Source organism: Ranitomeya variabilis, chromosome 7 (genome assembly GCF_051348905.1).
Source record: "Ranitomeya variabilis isolate aRanVar5 chromosome 7, aRanVar5.hap1, whole genome shotgun sequence".
NCBI lineage: Eukaryota > Metazoa > Chordata > Amphibia > Anura > Dendrobatidae > Ranitomeya > Ranitomeya variabilis.
Window position 1 is genome coordinate 102,208,429 of NC_135238.1, and position 24,077 is coordinate 102,232,505.

At 44.0% G+C, this 24,077-nt stretch overlaps 1 protein-coding gene across 1 annotated transcript in view; it reads left to right on the top strand.

Moving 5' to 3' along the window:
* PGAP1 (post-GPI attachment to proteins inositol deacylase 1) overlaps window positions 1-24,077 on the top strand; it is a 1,745,445-nt gene that overhangs the window by 800,789 nt on the left and 920,579 nt on the right. Inside the window, exon 13 of the mRNA XM_077275621.1 lies at window positions 5,510-5,587. Within this exon, the coding sequence (XP_077131736.1) occupies window positions 5,510-5,587 (78 nt within the window). The remainder of the gene's footprint in view (window positions 1-5,509; window positions 5,588-24,077) is intronic.

Here is a 24,077-nt window from a genome sequence, read left to right on the forward strand (position 1 = left end):
AGTGACATTGGCGCCCCATCAGGGCTGGCGTCACTGTCTCCTCCGTTTGACAAATCGAACATAAACAGAGACCGAGTGCAGACATCGCGGGGAACAGCACCAGCACGGGAGGAAAGTATAACCTTTTATTTATTTTTTTTTATTGGGGCCAAGTGAGGGGTATGAGAATATTATGTCCAAATAGTGGTCGACTTCTTTAAGGTTTGCAATTGCATTACCAGTCAAATTTAATAATCATAGACCAATAACTTTCTGTGTGTGTGCACCAACCTATCAACATAGTTTTTAGAGTTAAGTAAATTGTGATAAGGGACAGGGGAGTTTAAATATATATATATATAGAGAGAGAGAGAGAGAGAGAGAGAGAGAGAGAGAGAGAGAGAGAGAGAGATACAAAAAAAGTTTTACCATAATTTTTTTACTAGTTCAATGGAACAAGCATACATGCCACAAAAATACAGCTGTTGTTGCCATCAATTTTCCATGTGTGTCCCGTTGTACTCTCCAACAAACGTCACCTTTTTTCTTGTGGGATAATTATGTTTTAAAAAAGATTTATGCAAATTGGAAAATAAATTCACATTTTAATCTTGCCATACCTGTTTTAATATTTCAGTTTGTCAATTGTACTTCTTTCTGTTGCTACATTTTTACACAAAGTTCCTATCGTTTAAGCATTTGTTGTTCCATAGTCCTTTTTGGTCCTGAAAAATGACTGCTCTAATACAAAATCTGAGAAATTATTACAGAAAATAGACTTTAAAAGGGAATCTGGTAATTTCTTTGTAATATAATAGTATCCTGAAATAGGGCTTGGGCAGCCATTTCAGGTTATGTAACTTGTGTTTCTCTACGTTACCCCGTTGTGTTGCTGTAAGCCACAGACAAATTTGTTGTGCCTCAGCATATGCAAATTTCAAATAAATACTCACTGCTATATTACTTGCCGGAGTATCACATTGCTATCCTCTGGCTTATTTCATTAGGAGAATGTGGATTTATCATACGCCCTAGACATACAGCAATTACATTTTCGAGATCGCCTTCCTCAGTCTCACTCCTTTCTTTATAGCACCCCGGCTTGGGAATATATAAATAAATATATATATATATATATATATATATATATATATATATATATATATATATATACATACACACACACACACACACACACACACACACACACACACACACACACACACACACTCATGGCCAAAAGTATTAACACCCCTGCAATTCTGTCAGATAATACTCCGTTTCTTCCTGATAATGATTGCAAACACAGATTCTTTATTATTATCTTCATTTAATTTGTCTTAAATGAAAAAAAACACAAAAATAATTGTCCTAAAGCCAAATTGCATATAATTCCACACCAAACATAAAAAAGGGGGTGGACAAAAGTGTTAGCACCGTTCGAAAAATTATGTGATGCTTCCCTAATTTGTGTAATTAACAACACCTGTAACTTACCTGTGTCACCTAACAGGTGTTGGCAATAACTAAATCACACTTGCAGCCAGTTGACATGGATTAAAGTTGACTCAACCTCTGTCCTGTGTCCTTGTGTGTACCACATTGAGCATGGAGAAAAGAAAGAAGACCAAAGAACTGTCTGAGGACTTGAGAAACCAAATTGTGAGGAAGCATGAGCAATCTCAAGGCTACAAGTCCATCTCCAAACACCTGAATGTTCCTGTGTCTACCGTGCGCAGTGGCATCAAGAAGTTTAAAGCCCATGGCACTGTGGCTAACCTCCCTAGATGTGGACGGAAAAGAAAAATTGGCAAGAGATTTCAACGCAAGATTGTGCGTATGTTGGAAAAAGAATCTCGACTAACATCCAAACAAGTTCAAGCTGCCCTGCAGTCCGAGGGTACAACAGTGTCAACCCGTACTATCCGTCGGCGTCTGAATGAAAAGGGACTGTATGGTAGGAGACCCAGGAAGACCCCACTTCTTACCCTGGGACATAAAAAGCCAGGCAGGAGTTTGCCAAAACTTACCTGAAAAAGCCTAAAACGTTTTGGAAGAATGTGTTCTGGTCAGATGAGACAAAAGTAGAGCTTTTTGGACAAAGGCATCAACATAGAGTTTACAGGAGAAAAGAAAGAGGCATTCAAAGAAAAGAACACGGTCCCTACAGTCAAACATGGCGGAGGTTCCCTGATGTTTTGGGGTTGCTTTGCTGCCTCTGGCACTGGACTGCTTGACCGTGTGCATGGCTTTATGAAGTCTGAAGACTACCAGCAAATTTAGCAGCATAATGTAGGGCCCAGTGTGAGAAAGCTGGGTCTCCCTCAGAGGTCATGGGTCTTCCAGCAGGGCAATGACCCAAAACACACTTCAAAAAGCACTTGAAAATGGTTTGAGAGAAAGCACTGGAGACTTCTAAGGTGACCAGCAATGAGTCCAGACCTGAATCCCATAGAACACCTGTGGAGAGATCTAAAAATGGCAGTTTGGAGAAGGCACCCTTCAAATATCAGGGACATGGAGCAGTTTGCCAAAGAAGAATGGTCTAAAATTCCAGCAGAGCATTGTAAGAAACTCATTGATGGTTACCGGAAGCGGTTGGTCACAGTTATTTTGGCTAAAGGTTGTGCAACCAAGTATTAGGCTGAGGGTGCCAATACTTTTGTCTGGCCCATTTTTGGAGTTTTGTGTGAAATGATCAATGTTTTGCTTTTTGCTTCATTCTCTTTTGTGTTTTTTCATTTAAGACAAATTAAATGAAGATTATAATACCAAAGAATTTGTGTTTGCAATCATTTTCAGGAAGAAACTGAGTATTATCTGACAGAATTGCAGGGGTGTGAATACTTTTGGCCATGACTGTAACTGCATGGAGCATTATATGGGGCATTATATGGGGCCATAACTGCATGGAACATTATATGGGGCATCTGCATCTATGTGGCCATAAAGAACGGCATGGAGTATTATATGGGGCATCTATGGGGCCATAAAGAACTGCATGGAGCATTATATGGGGCTCCTGATTCAATATGGATATTCAAAAACACTTAACCTACTGATGTCTCAATTAATTTTACTTTTATTGGTATCTATTTTTATTTTTGACATATACCAGTAGCTGCTGCATTTTCCACCCTAGGCTTATGCTCGAGTCAATAAGTTTTCCCAGTTTTTTGTTGCAAAATTAGGGGGGTCGGATTATACTCGGGTCGGCTTATACTCGAGTATATACAGTAGTAATGCCAGGTGCAGGTGCCGTAGAAAACAATGCCCACATTTTGTTCCTCTGTAGTATAATGCACCCCATAGGCAACCTCTGTAGTATAATGCACCCCATTAGCTACCTTCTGTAGTATAATGCACCCCCATAGCCACCCTTTATAGCAGAGGTTCCTAATGATGACTTTGAGAGCCACATTCAGCTCTGAGAGAGCACATCATGCCTTGAGAGAGGGTCACAAGCCACATTCAGCTCCTGCCCCCTCACAATAGTGGCAACCTAAGCCCCCATTACAGGCATAATGGTAACCAAAGATTTTCCACAAAAATCGATCACCCCAAAGCAGTATACAAAGATCCAGGACTTCCTACAATACCCTTCACTCAGTATTCTCGTATAAAGCACTCCCAAGACACTGTCTCATTGAGTGCGTGCGGCTGTGCTGAGTGCGTGCGGCTGTGCTGAGTGCGTGCGGCCGTGCTGAGTGCGTGCGGCCGTGCTGAGTGCGTGCGGCTGTGCTGAGTGCGGGGGGCTGTGCTGAGTGCGGGCGGCTGTGCTGAGTGCGGGCAGCTGTGCTGAGTGCGGGCGGCTGTGCTGAGTGTGGGCGGCTGTGCTGAGTGCGGGCGGCTGTGCTGAGTGCGGGCGGCTGTGCTGAGTGCGGGCGGCTGTGCTGAGTGCGGGCGGCGGTGCTGAGTGCGGGCGGCTGTGCGTGGCGGAGGTGAGTGCGGGCGGCTGTGCGTGGTGGTGCTGAGATTGCGGGTGGCTGTGCTGGGGGCCTGAGCAGGCGGGGACACCGGCGCGCTGTGGGGGTCAGGTGCCGGAGTCGCCGCTAGCTCAGGCCCCCGGCACTTGCTATATTTACCTGTCCCCCGTTTCACCGCTCCGTCTTCCGGGTCCTCTGGCTGTGACTGTTCAGTCAGAGGGCGGCACGCATTAAGCGCATCACCGCGCCCTCTGAACTGAACGTCACAGGTGTCCGCGCTTTCCGGCGCCATTTTCTTGAAGACACGCAGTGTGTCTTCAATAAAATGGCGCCGGAAAGCGCGGACTGCGCAGGCGCCGATTCCGGGAGCAGGGGGACATTCATGGCCCAGAATCGCGTCGGTGGAACGGGACAGGTAAGTATTGCATACTCACCCTCCTAGCTCATCCCTGCTTCTCCGTTCAGCGCTTAGGCATACCGCAATCTCCTGGGAGCGTCACTCTGTGGGGTCTAGACTGCACCGGCGCTTGCGCTTGCGCAGTCTATAAAAGCTTCGGACTGAGTGACGCTCCCAGCGTTATATTATAGATAATCTCAAAACCCCTAAGACCAGGATATATGCATCCAGATCTGCTCTTCTGTGCAGGGCTGCTCACAAAATTCACCATTTTCAGATATGCTCTTCATACCTGTTTGCTAGAACTGGAGCTAATGCCCAAGCTGACAGACAGCCGCGAGCTACAATTCATGGGACCACAAATCACATGTGGCTCCCGTGCTACAGGTTGGGGATCCCTGCTCTATAGTATAATGCACTCCAATAGCCACCCTCTGTAGTATAATGTAGTCCCATAACTAAATACTCACCTCTCTTACTCCTGGTTCCTGCGCTGCTCCCCGCTCCCGCTCATCTCCGACTGCAAGCGTCAAGTACTGACATCATCATGCCTGCTGTCATTGTCGGCGACGTCAGACGCTGACAGTTGGATGATGGAAGAGGGAGCGTAAAGCTCCCTCATCACTGCGGTCAGCTGTATTGACATCCAGTCGATACAGCTCACCCTGTGATGACTGGCAGGGGGCCCACTGCTGGCACCGGGCCCACCACCTGCTCAGGTGGCTCATAGCGGCCGGGCAGCAGAGCAGGGAGATCAATTCTCCCTGCTCTGCCGCAGAATGTAACTGTATGGGCGCGATGTGCATGCCGATAAAGTAGCGTGGCGCGGGGTGGGCCCCCTCAGAGCGCAGGACCCTGGGCGGCCGCTCCCTCTCCCTCAAAAACATGCAGATAACGAATGCTGAGTCTGGTGGTTTTCATAGAATCTACTTCACCAACTGGTAAATTGTTTGACATGTGGTGATATAATTTGTACAAAAACAGTGATTAATCTGGTTAGTCATATTGGACTACTATTATTCTGAACACTACTGTACATAGTCAGTACATAATGTAATAGTAACCTATAAGTATGTATTTGCTTGTGATGAAAGCATTCAACTGATGGTCATATGCTTAATTATTGAATTACAAAAGCTATATTGTTTATGTAAAAGCTATTGTGTGAAAAAAGTAATCATATTTTATTTCATTTTTATTAATATAGGCTGTAACCTTACTGCTTGAACATTTCTTGGAGGCTTCCCATTTTGTCATTTATCTGCCGGAAACAAATAACAGCAAGGTATTTTAGGTTTATATTATGGTCTGTTATTAATATATTAACTGTTTCCTGACATAGCTATTTTCTGCTTTTGCATTTTCCTTTTTTCCTCTTCATCTTCCAGCAGTCATAACTTTTTTTTCCAACCAATTGGTGATATATGGACTTTCAGTATTTTTTGCAGGGCGAGTTTTACTTTTGAGTATTGCAATTTATTTTATCGTGATGTACTGCAAAACAGAAAAAAAAATAAAAGTGTGGAGAATTAGTGAAAAAAAGTAGTGTTCTGCCTTCCTCCCCACATGATGCTGTGTGGATTCTAGCCTACGACTAATCCTTCATCCATTGTCTCAGTAAACAGACTGTATAGGTTCTTAAGTCTATATTTATTGAGATGGTGAATGATGAACAACAATAGTGGATGATATTGTGAGATATGCAATATAATGGATGATCAGGTAAAAACTACAAAGGAAATAACAGTGCATCAGTACTTGGCACATTGCAGCATGTTACAAGACGCAATAACATGAATAACAGAGATTACAGAGCTAACACTTTACACCGGATAAGACAGATACACAGTTATCATGGATATCCTAGGGCAAGTTCAGGCTGTCAGCATTGTATTACTTTATACAGGAAAACATCTATCTGCATACAGAGAAACAGCAATATGAAACAAAGCACAACATGCCTAACTACACACTTTGTTACACAGTGGCTGCATAAGTGTTCCAACACAACACACACATGTACGTACATTTGTGCCTTACCGGATTCCGCTTATCAAGATTATCAAGAGCAATGATCTGCAGGAAGAGAGAGCCAGGAACATGTGTGACTCAAGGTCCAGGGGAACTTTTGCCCAGGAAAACAGGGGGGGTGGTTCTAGTCAGAACACAGACATAAAGTGATAAGCTCCTGGATACAGAACTGGATAAATGTGTACCTAATGACCTCTAATGGTGACAACTGGTACTACATTTATAAATTAACTTGCTGCATTGCACATTAAAGGGAACCTGTCACCCACAAAATCGATGGTGAGGTAAGCTCACCGTCATCAGGGGCTTACCTACAGCATTCTGTAAAGCTGAAGATAAGCCCCGATGTTATCTGAAAGAGGAGAAAAAGAAGTTAGATTATGCCCACCCAGGGGCGGTCCCGCTGCGGTCCGGGTCCGATGGGTGTCTCAGGTCCGGTCCGGCACCTCCCATCTTCATTCCATGACGTCCTCTTCTGGTCTTCACGCCGCGGCTGTGACGCAGGCGTACTTTGTCTGCCCTGTTGAGGGCAGAGCAAAGTACTGCAGTGCGCAGGCGCCAGGACAGGTCAGAGAGGCCTGCACATTGCAGTACTTTGCTCTGCCCTTAACAGGGCAGACGAAGTACGCCTGTGCCGCAGCCGCGGCGTGAAGACCAGAAAAGGACGTCATGGAATGAAGATGGGAGGCCCCGGACCGCGACGCCCATCGGACCAGACCGCAGCGGGACCGCCCCTAGGTGAGTATAATCTAACCTCTTTTTTTCCTCTTTCAGGTAACATAGAGGGCTTATCTACAGCATTTACAGAATGCTGTAGATAAGCCCCTGATGACGGTGAGCTTACCTCCCCATCGATTATGGGGGTGACAGGTTCCCTTTAATGGGCAGAACAAGTAGAATTCTGCAATTGTTATTTTTTCTATAGTGTTCAATATACGGTAAGAGTGACTCAGCGTATGATTCACCATGACAGCACAAATTCGGAGATACTAAACATGCATATATATATTTTTTTTTTTTCATGAATATGCGCTCCACCCATGGGAGTGGAGACACGTCCATATTCATTACCTTAATAAGCGGTACCACATGACCGCTCAGCACAGGAGAGGAGAGCTGTCCGCGCCATAACAATGGAGATGCAGCGACCGAGGGTGAGTATGTTGTTCGCTCCCCCTCCCCCCTCTAGCGTTCTATACAATTGACTTGTGTATAAGCCGAGGGGAGGGGGGCGTTTAAAGCAGAATCTGGGCTTATACATGAGGATATACAGTATATACATATATTTTGTTTTTACCTTTTTTTTGTTTTATTTTTAGGCCTATCTTTGCTCATTGCAGGGTGCCCAACTTGAAGATGCTTTTCTATCTTTTTATAGTCTTCTCCTGCTTTGTTGTCTTCCACCATTTTCATTTTCAGAGTGCTAGGCAGCTGCTTAGAATAACCCATGGCTGCTGCTTTTTGGCACAAGTTTACCCCCTTTACCCCCAAGGGTTGTTTGTATGTTAATGACCAGACCGATTTTTATAATTCTGACCACTGTCCCATTATGAGGTTATAACTCTGGAACGCTTCACGGATCTCTGTGATTCTGACACTCTTTTCTCGTGACATATTGTTCTTCATAGTAGTAAAATTTCTTTGATATGACTTGTGTTTATTTGTGAAAAAAAGCGCAAATTTGGCGACAATTTAGCATTTTTCCAACTTGGCATTTTTGTGCCCTTATATCACAGACATATGTAACACAAAATACTTATTAAGTAACATTTCCCACATGTCTACTTTACATCAGCACAATTTTGGAACCAAAATCACACGCAACATGAAAAGCAGACTCACCAAAACCTTGTCAAATGACAAATGCACTAGCAGGGTGCAGCAGGCCCCCAATAATAAATGCTAAAGCAGCACAGTTGCAAGCTACTGATGAGAGCAACCACCCACACGCCCAAACTTTAGAAGGGTTGGCTGCCTAGTAGCAAAAATGCACACAGGTAAGGCTTGGATAAGACACTATTCACACAGATAAATGTGATGCACAGTGTCTTGACAGCAAAGCAGTCATCAAAGCAAAATGTGGCTGCTTTGAAGAACCTAGAATATAAGACATAATTTCAGTTGTTTCACACTTTTTTGTTAAGTATATAACTCCACATGTGTTAATTCATAGTTTTGATGCCTTCAGTGTAAATGTACAATTTTCATAGTAGGCATGAAAATACAGAAAATCTTTAAATGAGAAGGTGTGTCCAATCTTTTGGTCTGTACTGTGTGTATGTATATATATATATATATATATATATATATATATATATATATATATATATATATATATATATATATATATATATATATATATATATATATATATATATATATATCTCTGAATGTGTGTGTATGTCCGGGATTGGCATCTGCACCGTCGCAGCTACAGCCTCCATGTTGTGAGGTGAAATTTTAACCCCACACCTTCCAATTCACCAAACAATTTTGCCCCTATCTACATAATGGGGAAAAAGTGAAAGGAAAAGTGTTGGAGGCGTCACAGCTACAGGCACAAAATTTTGCACAGTCACACATCTGGACCCCAAGAGTGTCAAAGCTATGTTGTGAGGTGAAATTTTAACCCCACACTTTCCAATTCACCAAACAATTTTGCCCCTATCTACATAATGGGGAAAAAATGAAAGGAAAAGTGTTGGAGGCAAATTAACAGCTGCCAGATGTGAACAAGGGGGACTTAAAGAATGAGAGCGATGGCGCCAAAGAGTATATACTGTACAGTTGCTAAGGTGGGGCCCCGACATGGGATAATCACCACACCACCACGGGGATATGAACACACACACAAAATGCGCCACACACTACCACGTGCTCGAACACATATACCACCCTCAGCACACATTTCACCACACATACACCAACCTCGCCACATAAAAGTCGAAACACTAAAGTTGCCGCTCAAAACTCGCCACGCGCAAAACTCTCCACATGCAAAACTTGCCACACATGCAAAACTCACCTCATGGAAAACTCGCCACACGCAAAACTTGCACACGCGGAAAAATTGCCACATGCACACAAGTTGCAACACATGCAAAAGTTGCCTCACACAAAACTTGCACATACTCAAAAGGCACCACACATAAAACACGCCACGCGCAAAACTCGCCATGCGCAAAACTTGCTGCACACAACTTGCTACACTAACCTGTCACATGCAACTCGACACACAAAAAGTTGCTACACGCATGTCACCACACAAAACTCATCTCACAAAAGTCGCTACATGCATGTCGCCACATGCAACTCAACACACACAACTTGACACACGAAACTCGCCCTAAAACACACACAAGTCTGGTATTATCCTTCAAAAAAAAATCTGATTAATAAGTAGACAAACTACAAGAGCAACAAATGTACCATATAGGAATCCGGCAGCTGTCAGTCACATGACCAGTCTATTATGTGTATGTGTGAGCTAATATATACTGCTGATTTATCAGGCTGCCAATTTAGCTTACAAATACTGAGGTAAAAATACTGACCACATAACGTGTGAACGAGGTCTAATACAGAAGGAGATGACATACAGATATATACTATATACAGGAGGAGATGACACACAGGTATATACTATATACAGGAGGAGATGACACACAGATATACAGGTCCTTCTAAAAAAATTAGCATATAGTGTTAAATTTGATTATTTACCATAATGTAATGATTACAATTAAACTTTCATATATTATAGATTCATTATCCACCAACTGAAATTTGTCAGGTCTTTTATTGTTTTAATACTGATGATTTTGGCATACAACTCCTGATAACCCAAAAAACCTGTCTCAATAAATTAGCATATTTCACCCGTCCAATCAAATAAAAGTGTTTTTTAATAACAAACAAAAAAAACCATCAAATAATAATGTTCAGTTATGCACTCAATACTTGGTCGGGAATCCTTTGGCAGAAATGACTGCTTCAATGCGGCGTGGCATGGAGGCAATCAGCCTGTGACACTGCTGAGATGTTATGGAGGCCCAGGATGCTTCAATAGCGGCCTTAAGCTCATCCAGAGTGTTGGGTCTTGCGTCTCTCAACTTTCTCTTCACAATATCCCACAGATTCTCTATGGGGTTCAGGTCAGGAGAGTTGGCAGGCCAATTGAGCACAGTAATACCATGGTCCGTAAACCATTTACCAGTGGTTTTGGCACTGTGAGCAGGTGCCAGGTCGTGCTGAAAAATGAAATCTTCATCTCCATAAAGCATTTCAGCCGATGGAAGCATGAAGTGCTCCAAAATCTCCTGATAGCTAGCTGCATTGACCCTGCCCTTGATGAAACACAGTGGACCAACACCAGCAGCTGACATGGCACCCCACACCATCACTGACTGTGGGTACTTGACACTGGACTTCAGGCATTTTGGCATTTCCTTCTCCCCAGTCTTCCTCCAGACTCTGGCACCTTGATTTCCGAATGACATGCAAAATTTGCTTTCATCAGAAAAAAGTACTTGGGACCACTTAGCAACAGTCCAGTGCTGCTTCTCTGTAGCCCAGGTCAGGCGATTCTGCCGCTGTTTATGGTTCAAAAGTGGCTTTACCTGGGGAATGCGGCACCTGTAGCCACACCAGACTCAGTCCACTGCTTCCTCAGGTTCCCCAAGGTCTGGAATCGGTCCTTCTCCACAATTTTCCTCAGGGTCCTGTCACCTCTTCTCGTTGTACAGCGTTTTCTGCCACATTGTTTCCTTCCAACAGACTTACCATTGAGGTGCCTTGATACAGCACTCTGGGAACAGCCTATTTGTTGAGAAATTTCTTTCTGGGTCTTACCCTCTTGCTTGAGGGTGTCAATGATGGCCTTCTTGACATCTGTCAGGTCGCTAGTCTTACCCATGATGGGGGTTTTGAGTAATGAACCAGGCAGGGAGTTTTTAAAAGCCTCAGGTATCTTTTGCATGTGTTTAGAGTTAATTAGTTGATTCAGAAGATTAGGGTAATAGATCGTTTAGAGAACCTTTTCTTGATATGCTAATTTATTGAGACAGGTTTTTTGGGTTATCAGGAGTTGTATGCCAAAATCATCAGTATTAAAACAATAAAAGACCTGACAAATTTCAGTTGGTGAATAATGAATCTATAATATATGAAAGTTTAATTGTAATCATTACATTATGGTAAATAATGAAATTTAACACTATATGCTAATTTTTTGAGAAGGACCTGTATACTATATACAGGAGAGATGACACACAGGTATATACCGTATTTTTCGGACTATAGGACACACCGGACTATAAGGCGCACCCAGGTTTTAGAGGTGGAAAATAGGGAAAAAAATATTTGAAGCAAAAAAAAATGTGGTAAAATATTTAATAGCATAAATAACATACTATTATATGTGGTGTTATTATATATAATAGTATGTTATTATGTTGGAAGCTGCGGGACCAGTGTGGTGTCTGTGAAGTACGATATGAAGACGCTGGAGGGTGAGCATAAGGGCTCATTTCCACATGCGAGGCACACGTCCGTATCTCACATGTGGAAACCAAGCTCTGGCGCCGGCACTTTGGAGCGGAGCTGTGCCGCTCCATGTGTTCCTATGCGGCCGCACGCTCCGCTCTGGAGTGCCGGCTCCACAGCTTGGTTTCCACATGCGAGATACGGACGTGTGCCTCGCATGTGGAAATGAGCCCTAAGAATGGGGGCACAGGGCTTATAGTGAAAGCACCACTCCAGCACTGCAAAATAACACTGGAGTGCTGCTTTAAGATCCCATGGGAGAACTATAACTCCCAGCATGTCCTGCAGATCCTATGACATGCTGGGAGTTATAGTTCACCAAAGGAGTGGCAGAGTGCTTTATTGTGTTTTGTAAAGACTGACCTCTTAATTGTGGCAGCCAGCCACTGTGGTGAGGTAAAAGCTGGAGCATCCCATGGTTGCACACACACAGAGCCCTCCCTGTTGTTGTTGCCTTTCCACAGCGCAGGACATAAGAGGAAGCTGCAGATTCTAGGTGGGAGTCTGAAGGACCTGTGATGATGTCAGAAGAGGGAGGGCTCTGACCTGCCATGTGATGCTCCAGCCCGCCCACTCCCAACATCACACAGGTCCTCCTGCACAGCACTCGTCCAGCACAGGCAGGTATGCAGCGATCTCCTGGCCCCTGCTGCTGCTGCCTCCTCCCCCGGACACACAGATTCTCCCCAGAATCAGTGCTGGGGAAACTGTGTGTCGCTGCTTAAGTGCAGCATTCATTTGCTGCTCCCCGCTCAGCTGATCGGTGGGCGGGGAGCAGCTAATAAATATTCACTGCACTTAATCAGGGGGGCCATGTGCTTTCCCCAGCAGCTGATTCCGGCAGCGGGGACATCCTGAAGTGGGATATCATTGCGATCCCACTCGCTGCTGCCCCCCTCCCCACATGCTATATCCGTACTATAAGACACACCCACACTTTCCTTCCAAATTTGGAGGAAAAAATGTGCGTCTTATAGTCGAAAAAATACAGTACTATATAGAGGAGGAGATGACATACAGGTATATGCTATGTATAGGAGGAGATGACATACAGGTATATACTATATACAGGAGGAGATGACACACATATATATATATATATATATATATATATATATATATATATATATATATATATATATATATATACTATATATAGGTGAGATGACACAGGTATATACTATATACAGGAGGAGATTACATACAGGTATATAATGTGTATATATAGAGAGAGAGAGAGAGAGAGAGAGAGAGAGAGAGAGAGAGAGAGAGAGAGAGAGAGAGAGAGAGAGAGAGAGATTACATACAGGTATATACAGGGGAGATGACACACAGCAGGTATATACTATATACAGGGGAGATGACATACAGGTATATACTATATACAGGAGATGACATACAGGTGTATTCTATACATAAGGGAGATGACAAACATGTATATACTGAGGTGAAAATGAGAGGTGTGAGGTGAAAATGAAAAGGTGTGAGTGCAAAATGAGAGGAGTGAGGGAAAATAGTGGAGTGATCGGAAAATGACAGATGTGAGGTCGAAATGACAAGTGTTAGGGGGGAATGAGAGGAGTGAGGGGGGAAATAAGAGGAGTGAGGGGGAAAATGAGAGGTGTGAGGGAGAAAATGAGAGATGTGAGGGGGAAAATTAAAGATGTGATGGGGAAAATGAGAGGCGTGATGAGAAAATAAGAGAAGTGAGGTGCTATAACTAACCACAGATATTTACTATGCCCAGGCAACGCCGGGCTCTTCAGCTAGTATATATATATATATATATATATATATATATATATATATATATATATATATATATATATATATATATATATATATATATATATATATATATATATATATATATATATACATATATATATACATATGGAATGTATGTAATGTGTGTATATACACATGTAATGTATGTAATGTGTATATATATATATATATATATATATATATATATATATATATATATATATATATATATATATATATATACATACATATGTAATGTATATACCCCGCCCACCATTCCTAGGAGTAAGAAGCACTGAACATGAGCTCCTGAATTTCCATCACTTTATACCTTGTAATGAGGCAACTGTAAGGCAAATCCTGGAAAAACTCAACTCCGTGGAACATAAAAGTGATCTGGACCGAACTGGACTTTAAATTTTATGAAAAAAAGGAAGAATTGGAGGATTTAAAGGAGAAAACAAGAATCCCCTGGAGGAAGCAGACTGGAAACAGCTGGCATCATACATCTGACCTCCTGATACCTGGACCTATAAAAGGTAGGAAAATTCCTTAACTACAACACAACCTATAGACTTGTTACAAATTAATCTTCTTAGAAATAAGAAATGGAGAACACAAATTTGGAACAAGTAAAGGAACAAAGCCCAGAGACACAGGAATGCTTGGGGTCAGATCTGGAGATAACACAGTGGGGCAATAAACCCAAGAAGGACAATATTAGAGAGAATCCAGAGACTCTTTATGCAGATTTCACAAAGGAAGAACCAAAAAGAAAAACCAATGTATTATTCTATACAGACCAGCTCTCAGCCTGGCACACTGCCCTGTGCAATGGATATAAACATGTAACTAAATCCAACACCAATAATGCCCAGCGGATTAAAATTACCAGCCAAGCCGATGACGGCACCAATGTGCTCACCATAAGCCTATACAACAATGGCACAGTCATGGTGCAGGGGACGGAGGAGATTCTGCAGCAATTTGAAAATTGTTTTTCTGATATCAAAGAGCAGGCACAAACCTATAAAGGACTACAAGCCCCAGCAGCTACTTCTAATGCTACCTCTAATGCTCATATAGAGATTCCCAGCCAGAGCCGCCTATCCCCCGACACTTCACACCTCTCGCAGGATAACATCAGAGACCTCTTATCTCAATTAGAAAGAGACTTGGCCCAACTGAAATTAGAATGTGAAAGAAACTCACAAGGGAATGCAAATTACCAAGCAACAAATGACACAGCCCTACAGAAAATAAGGGAAGAAATGTGTGAACTGAAATGTCAACACCAGGCAGCTCTACAGGAAATGGGGGAACTGAAAAAAGACAATGATAAACTCAGAATGGAGATTGCAGAATTAAAAGCCCATAGCCCTGGGCATCTGAACAAGCCGGGGGCAATGGAAACCAGCCAGAGAGCAGACAACATGGCCACCACTGAACAGAATGTAGAGACACCTACTAGCAATAAAATAATAACCAACAATATGACTGATCCTGAAACCAGAGAGATGGAAGACAGAAGAGAACCAGCCACCAGCAAAGCCAGCATCACAGACCCCCGTCAGCAGCACCGTAGCCCACCCAAGACATCACAAAGTCCTGACATTGTCCTAATAATGGACTCAAATGGGAAGTACCTAAATACACAGCGGCTATTCCCAGGAAAACAGGTCCGTACAATCCGCTGTGCGAATATTGAACAGGTGGCAGAGGTCATCAGTAAACCACGGTTTACCAACCCAACGCACATTATTATACACACGGGTACAAACAACCTGCCAGACCAGCACCAGCAGATCGCAGAACAACTGATCAACCTGGCAAAGATGGCACAACAAAAATTCCCAGACAGTAAAATCATTCTGTCATCGCTGCTCCCAAGAAAGGACACACCCAGGCAAACCACCCAAACCATCAATACAGAACTGACTGAAAGGATCAAGACTGTGCCAACCGTGACCCTGGCACAACACCCCTCCATAAACAGCAGTCACCTGCACGATAATAAACATCTCAACAAACAAGGGGTCAGCCTCCTGGCCAAAGAGCTGAAGGACATCGTGCTAAACAGAGACCCCAGGCCTGGATCCAACAGTGGCCATAATCACACTGAAAGACCCCCGAGAACGAAAGAGCAGAAAACCCCAAGGCTACCTCCTGAAGCTGGAAACAAAGCTCTTCACCCAGTGTCAGACCATCAGAGGAGGAGACCTCCATGGAGGAGACCACCGAGCCCGCACAGACACATGCAGAGCAGAGATAGGGAAGAGATAAAGACCCTGCTCAATGCACTGTGCAGAATTCTAATGTGACTGGATGGAACCAAGCACTTCTATAAAACAGTCAGAAATCCAGTTTGTCCCACACAGCTATACTCATTACAAGGTATATACACACAAAATACACTGAAGAATGTCTTCACTTACAATCAGCAGCTGGAATATCCAGGGTCTCAACGCCTCAACCTTTGGATCTAAAACAAAGGACCCTGATTTTATACAAAGACTGAAAAAATATAGACATTCAGATCCTCCTGGAAACATGGACCAGAGCCGAAAACGAATCCCTGGTGCCTATTGGATACAAGGAATTCTCAGTCCATGCCCAGAAAAATAAAAACACCAAACAGGGCCGGGGCTCAGGAGGAGTATTGATCTGGTATAAAGAGGAGCTCCACCCGTACATCAAACCGGTGAAGAAAGGAGGCAGCCACATATGGATCAGAATCAGCAGCTCCATCCTCACCTGCCAGTCTGATGTCCACCTCTGTGCCACCTATATACCACCGCCAGAGTCCCCCTACTTCAATCCAGACTGCTTCGAGATCTTACAAAGAGAAGCCGCCCATTATCAGGCCCTGGGCAAAGTTCTCATCTTTGGAGACCTCAATGCAAGAACAGGGAGAGAGAGAGACTTCCTGACCACGGATGGGAACATCTACATACTTGGAGCAGAGAATGACGACCAAGACCCTGTACACACTGAGAGAAACAGCTATGACAGCACAGTCAACAAAAGTGGCAGAAAGCTCCTGAACGTATGTAGAAGTCTAGGACTTCATATCCTTAATGGGCGAAGCAAGGGTGACTCCTTAGGAAGGTATACACTAAACTCCCATGTAGGGAGGAGTGTAGTAGACTACGCCATTACAGATCTGAACCTGGCAGATGTCAGCGCCCTCATAGTCACCCCACAAACGCACCTGTCAGACCACAGCCAACTTCTTCTGTACATGAAATCTACAGAGAAACCATCCACTCAGAAGCCACAGCAGAGCGGCCTCTTCACCCGGCCTCCATCCTATAAATGGTCCAAAATGCCGGCACTAAAGTATAAAGAAGCTTCCAGCAGACCTGAAATACAGCGGATGCTGCACCACTTCTACAACCTCGAGTACAAGCCAAACCCAGAGGGAGTGAGCCAAGCCGCAAAGGACCTCAACAATATATTCTACGCAATGGCCAGACTGTCCGACCTTAAAAAAGTCTACTACAAGAGACCAAAAGAAACACAGGTCAATGGCTGGTTTGACAAAGAATGTAAAGCTGTACGGAAGACCCTGAGAACAGCCTCCAACAAGAAACACAGAGACCCCAACCACCTGGGTCTGAGGGAAGCCTATGACTCCATACAAAGGCAGTACAAAACCCTCCTCAGGAGGAAGAAGCAGAGTTACATCTCTACCAAGCTTAACCAACTCCAAGACGCCCTCCAGGACAACTCCTTCTGGGAACTATGGAACCACATGGGCACCAAAGACAAGAAAAACAACACCCATATCCAAAATGGCAACCTCTGGCTCCAATACTTCAGAGACCTCTATAAAGACATTCCAAAGGAAGAGCTAAGTCAAGAACAGGAAAATATAATGGCGAAACTAAAAGCAATGGAGGAAAAAATCAAAAACTTCCAAAACCCGGTGGATACACCTATAACACTACAGGAAGTAGCCGAGAGACTCTCCTCCATAAGATGTAGAAAAGCCAGTGGCCTGGACGGAATCCTACCAGAAATGCTGAAGTACAGCCCACCAGAAATACAGGCTGCAATGGTTAAACTCTTCAATATTGTGCTGAGCGCTGGCTACTTCCCTCGTACCTGGAACCAAGGCCTCATCACACCCATCCACAAGAGTGGGGACAGGTATGACCCAGCCAACTACAGAGGCATATGTGTCAGCAGCAACCTGGGAAAACTGTTCAACAGTATCCTGAACAAGAGGATCCTCACCTTCCTCACCGAGCACAACGTCCTCAGCAAGAGCCAAGCAGGGTTCATGCCGAACCACCGAACCACTGACCACATCTACACTCTGCACAGCCTCATTCAGAGACACGTCTACAATACAAAGAATGGGAAGATATATGCCTGCTTTGTGGACTTTAAAAAGGCCTTTGATTCAGTGTGGCACCCGGGCTTATTCCTGAAACTGCTGGAGAGCGGAATAGGAGGAAAGACCTATGATGTCATCAAAAGCTCCTACACCGAGAACCGCTGCAGCGTGAGTGTGAACGGCAGAAGAACGGCTTTTTTCCAGCAGAACCGCGGGGTCAGACAAGGCTGCAGCCAAAGTCCAACACTCTTCAACATTTACATCAACGAGCTGGCTACCGTCCTGGAATCCTCCTCAGCACCAGGTCTCACCCTCCACGACACGCAGGTGAAATTCCTGCTGTATGCAGATGACCTGCTGCTGCTGTCACCAACCGAGAAAGGCCTCCAGGACAACCTGAAAATCCTAGAGAAATTCAGCTCCACCTGGGCCCTACCGGTCAACCTAAAGAAAACCAACACCATGGTGTTCCAGAGGAGAAAGAGAAAATCAGACCAGCACCCATCATTTGTCCTCAACAACTGCGACCTCACAGGAACGGACAAATATACCTACCTGGGCCTAGAGATTCACCGGTCAGGGAGCTTCAAACAAGCCATAGAGACCCTGAAAGACAAGGCCTGCAAAACCTTCTATGCCATCCAAAGGAAACTCTACCATCTGAAGCCACCAGTGAGGGTCTGGCTAAAAATCTTCGACTCCATCATCGCCCCAATCCTCCTGTATGGCAGCGAAGTCTGGGGTCCCCACACCTACCCAGACTGGTCAAGGTGGGATTCCAGTCCAACAGAAATATTCCACCTGGAATTCTGCAAGCACCTTCTCCAGGTCCATCGGAGCACCTCCAACAGTGCTTGTCGGGCCGAGCTGGGCAGATTCCCTCTACACCTAACAGTTCTAAAGAGGGCGCTGTCATTCCGGGCTCACCTGCATAGGAGCAATCCAAGCTCCCATCACCATAAAGCCCTGATACATGTAGGTTAAACAGAAAAACCAGAACCCTCGGAACAGCCAAGCCAAACCCAACCGGACCAGAACACCAATCACAACAACCTGACAAAAGCCGGAATCAGGAAGATGGCAGACGAAGGCCAGGAGAGGTATGTCAGTGACTGGAAGAATGATATCAACAACTCACAGAAACTGAACACGTACCGGAGTCTACAGAGAGAATACAGACTGGCCCCATATCTGGAGAAACTCCCGGACCCCAGAGATCGCAATATCCTGAGCCGATATAGACTCAGTGCCCACAGTCTGGCCATCGAATGTGGCCGACACAGGCAGAACTACAAGCCCAGTGAGGAAAGACTGTGCCAACACTGTGATCAGGAGGCCATAGAGGACGAAACCCACTTCCTGCTAAACTGCTCCAAATACTCAGCAGTGAGGGACACTCACTTCAGGAGACTCTCACATCTCTTCCCGGACTTCATCACCATGAAGGAGGAAGAGAAAACATATATCCTGCTGGGAGAAGAAGAGAGAGCAGTGGAGATAGCAGCGCGGTATGTGAGCGAATGTCATAGACTGCGAGAAAGAGAACTATGATGCCATGGACTATAGCCCCCACAATGGATCTGCCCCCATCCACCTTCCCTATGCCATGGACTATAGCCCCCACCCTGGATCTGCCCCCATCCACCTCCCCTATGCCATGGACTATAGCCCCCACCCTGGATCTGCCCCCATCCACCTCCCCTATACCATGGACTATAGCCCCCACAATGGATCTGCCCCCATCCACCTCCCCTACAGCTCCTACCCAACATCCCCACAGTCCCTACTCCTATTGCCTTTATACACCTGCTTTGGCAAAACTGATGTGTATTTGGTCCTGCCAATAAAGCTTCTTTGATTGATATATATATATATATATATATATATATATATATATATATATATATATATATATATATATATATATATATATATATATATATATATATATATATATATATATATATATATATATAATCTATCACACAACACACAAGAACCAACATAAAGGGGCCCTGCCGCACCCTGCAAAAATATGATAAAAAGTGCAAAAAAAGATAAAAAATTAAATAATGCATATAATACAATAGAGGCATTAGTTACAATTTTGGCCAAAATGGATCAGCTCACAACCCAACGTCAAGGGTCCTCATAAACTTGTGAGTCCTACTCTAATATCATAAACAGCTTACAGAAAAACTCAAAAAAACACACAACATGAAGATCAGACTCACCAAAACGTTGTCAAATGACAAATGCACTAACAATAAGCACAATTTCAGAACCAAAATCACATCACATTTTAAGTAACTTTGAGGAGGCTATATAATAGAAAATACCCCAAATGGATACCATTTTAAAAACTGCACCTCTCAAGGTGCCCAAAACCACATTCAAGAAGTTTATTAACACTTCAGGTGCTTCACAGGAATCTTTGGAATGTTTAAAAAAAAAAAAAAGAACATTTAATTTTTTTTCACAAAAAAAAAAATTCAGATCCAATTTGTTTTATTTTACCAAGGGTAACAGGAGAAATTGGACCCCAAAACTTGTTGTGCAATTTGTACGGAGTACGCTGATATCCCATATGTGGGAGAAAACTACTGTTTGGGCACATGTCAGTGCTCGGAAGTGAAGTAGTGACATTTTGGAATGTAGACTTAGATGGAAAGGTCTGCAGGTGTCATGTTGCATTTGCAGAGCCACTGATGTACCTAAAGAGTAGAAACCCCCCACAAGTGAACCCATTTTGGAAACTAGGCCCCCCAAGGAACTTATCTAGATGTTTTGAGAACTTTGAACCTCCAAGTGTTTCACTCAAGTTTATAACGCAGAGCCATGAAAATAAAACATCTTTTTTTTCTTTAGCTTTAGTCCTAACCCTAACTTTAGCACCAACCCTAATCCTAATTTTAGCCCCAACCCTAACCCCAATGGGAAAATGGAAATAAATACTGTTTTAATTTATTATTTTTCTCTAACTATGGGGGTGAGATAAAGGGGGGTTTGATTTACTATTCAAAGCTGTTTTTTATGTTTGGCAGCTGTCACACACTAAGACACTTTTTATTGCAAAAAAAAAATAGTTTTTCCCTCACCACATTTTGAGAGTTATAATTTTTCCATATTTTGGCCCACAGAGTCATGTTAGGTCTTGTTTTTTGCAGGACGAGTTGACGTTTTTAAAGGTACCATTTTTGGGCACAAGACATTTTTTGATCGCTTTTTATTCCTATTTTTGTTTCTTTTGGTGGGAGGGTATTTATACTGTTCCACGTGGTAAAATTGATAAAGCTGTTTTAGGGCTCCTTTTCACTTGGAAGACATATGTCCGAGTCTCGCAGGTTAAAACCCTTCTTTGGCGCCGGCACTCCAGAGCGGAGCGTGCAGCTCCATGTGTTGCTATGCGGCCGCACGTTCCTCTCTGGATTGCCGGCGCCAGAGGAGGGTTTTAACCTGCGAGACTCGGACGTATGTCTTCCAAGTGAAAAGGAGCCCTTTTTCTTCGGGTCAGTACGATGACAACGATGCCTCATTTATATCATTTTTTCTCTTCACCACAACAGCACCCACTTAAGAGAGGAGATCCGCTCCAAGGAACAGGAAACCCTATGGAGAGATAAAAGGGGCGGTCCCCCTCGCTCCCACAGTTGGTTTCCTGTTCCTAAGGAAACTCGTGGAGAAGAGGATACCTGGCCTGGACGCCGCTTGTGCGGTTTACCTTAGAGGACTGCAGGGGCTCCAGTGCTGGATGCTCCTTCGGGGGTCCTGGTTCAGCTCCCCCCTTTGCTGGCAGGCACCGTGAGGCCAGGATCGGGGAGTCGCCTGGCTCACGGAGGAGGACGCTTCAGCTGGCCTGCAGAGGCCTAAACGCACTCAGGTAAACGCGACACCGCTCTCGGCAGGCATTCGTGCGAGTGTGGGGCCCGGTGTGTGATCCCCCACAAAAGTTTCCGGGGTGAGTGAAGGAGAGAGAGAGATGGCACCGGCAAGCAGGCAGTGCGCAGATGCACATAAGATGGCCGTGACCCGGAAGTGACGAAGACTACAACAGGAAGAAGATGGCGGCCTCCTGTGTAAAAGGATGCCGGCGCTGATACCCCGGTGTCAAAAGCATGGCATCACCTCAGGACTCAGCGGTGCCTTCATTAGAAGACACAGCCAATGCACCTTGCAGCCGTACATCAGCAGATGATCCAAACAGAGCACATCCTCCACAAGAAGCACTAAGGAGAACAGAACCGACCGATCCACCTCTCATGCCTATCCTCCTCTCCAGCCGGTACCTTGACCGATAGCTTCACTTGGGTGAGTGTGTATCCCACCCTATTAAGCTGATTGTTGCTCCCTCTTTTTTTCTATGCACCCTAGGCAAAAAGAACCGAAAAATCAAAACACAATCAATGTGCTTTATGTACCCAGCCCCTCTCGGATAGTCATACAAAGAGAATGTGTTACACGTGTATTGAAACCACCTTACGTGAAGAATCCTCAGTAAGATCAGATGACATCAGACAAATGATCAGGGACGAATTGCGGGCCTTATGTAGTTCAGAGAGTATTCCTGAAAGTAAAAGCAGGAAATATAATTCACCAAAATCGGACTGTTCTACTGATAATGAAGATACAGATACGGATATTTCCCAGAAATGTATTTCCTCAGAAGGTGAACAAGACACGTGCTTTCCAACAGAAAGCATTGATAATCTTGTTAAATCTGTCTGTGACACCATGGGTATTAAGTATACCAGAGAACCCAAAACACCACAAGATATAATGTTTGCAGGACTATCAGAAAGGAAAAGACCAACCTTTCCAGTAATAACAGCAATTAAAAATTTAGTTAAAAAAGAATGGAAGAGCCAAGGGCAAAAAGGGTTGCCTTCATCATCGAAGAGGCGTTATCCCTTTAATGACGAGGACATGTCTACTTGGGCTAAAGCCCCATAACTAGACGCGACATTGCGTCCATGTCCAGAAAATCCTTACTTCCAGTAGAGGATTCTGGTTCCCTATAAGACCCGCTGGATCGCAAAGCCGGCTCTCTGTTAAAGAGGGCATGGAAGTCATGTACAGGGGCATTTAAACCGGCTATATCAGCTACATGTACAGCAAGGTCCATGTTAGTCTGGCTAAACAACCTAGAAGAAGGTCTAAACGGCTGCCTCTCCAGAGATAAGCTAATCTCTTCTTTACCCCTGGTCAGAGACGCTACAGCATTCCTGGCAGATTCATCTGCTGACTCCATTCAGTTTGCAGCTGGCCTAACCAACGCGGCACGCCGAGCGCTTTGGCTAAAGGGTTGGAAAGGAGCCACCCTAACAAAATCAAAGCTCTGTGGCCTTCCATGCCAGGGTGAGTACCTGTTTGGTACAAAACTAGATGAAATCCTGACCAAAGCGGGTGACAGGAAAAAGGGGTTCCCTAATAATTTTTTTTCCATCTTATAGGAGAGCATTCCAGAAGCCCGTTTTTAATAAGAGAAAGGATTTTAGAAACCAGGACCGCTGGGCCAATAGAGATACCAAACAAAAAGGTTCTTTTTTCGGAAAACACCCATTTAAAATGGAAGACAAACCACGTTAGGACAGATCTACCTGTAGGTGGTAGATTGTCTTTTTTCTCCACACAATGGCGTATAGTAACCTCCAACTTCAGTCCTAAAATTAAAATTTGCCCGAGTCCCTCCGGACTCATTCCTGTTGACTTCTTTAAAGTCTCAATCTCGACAACAGTTTTTGGAGCATGAAATAATAAATCTCCTATCCAAAAGAGTATTAGTAGAAGTCTCATTTCATCAGAGAGGAAAGGGATTTTATTCCTTTTTATTCTTGGTTCCAAAACCAGATGGGTCATATAGAACTATAATACATCTTAAGAAATTGAATATCTTTTTAGAAAACCAAACCTTCAAGATGGAGTCTATCAGATCCACTGTAAAACTTCTGATTCCCGGGTGCTTCATGGCAGTCCTTGACTTAAAAGATGTGTATTACCATCTACCAATTTATATCGAACATCAGCAGTATCTTCGTGTGGCGGTCATAATGAAGGGACATATATGTAATTTCCAATATCCAGCAATGCCCTT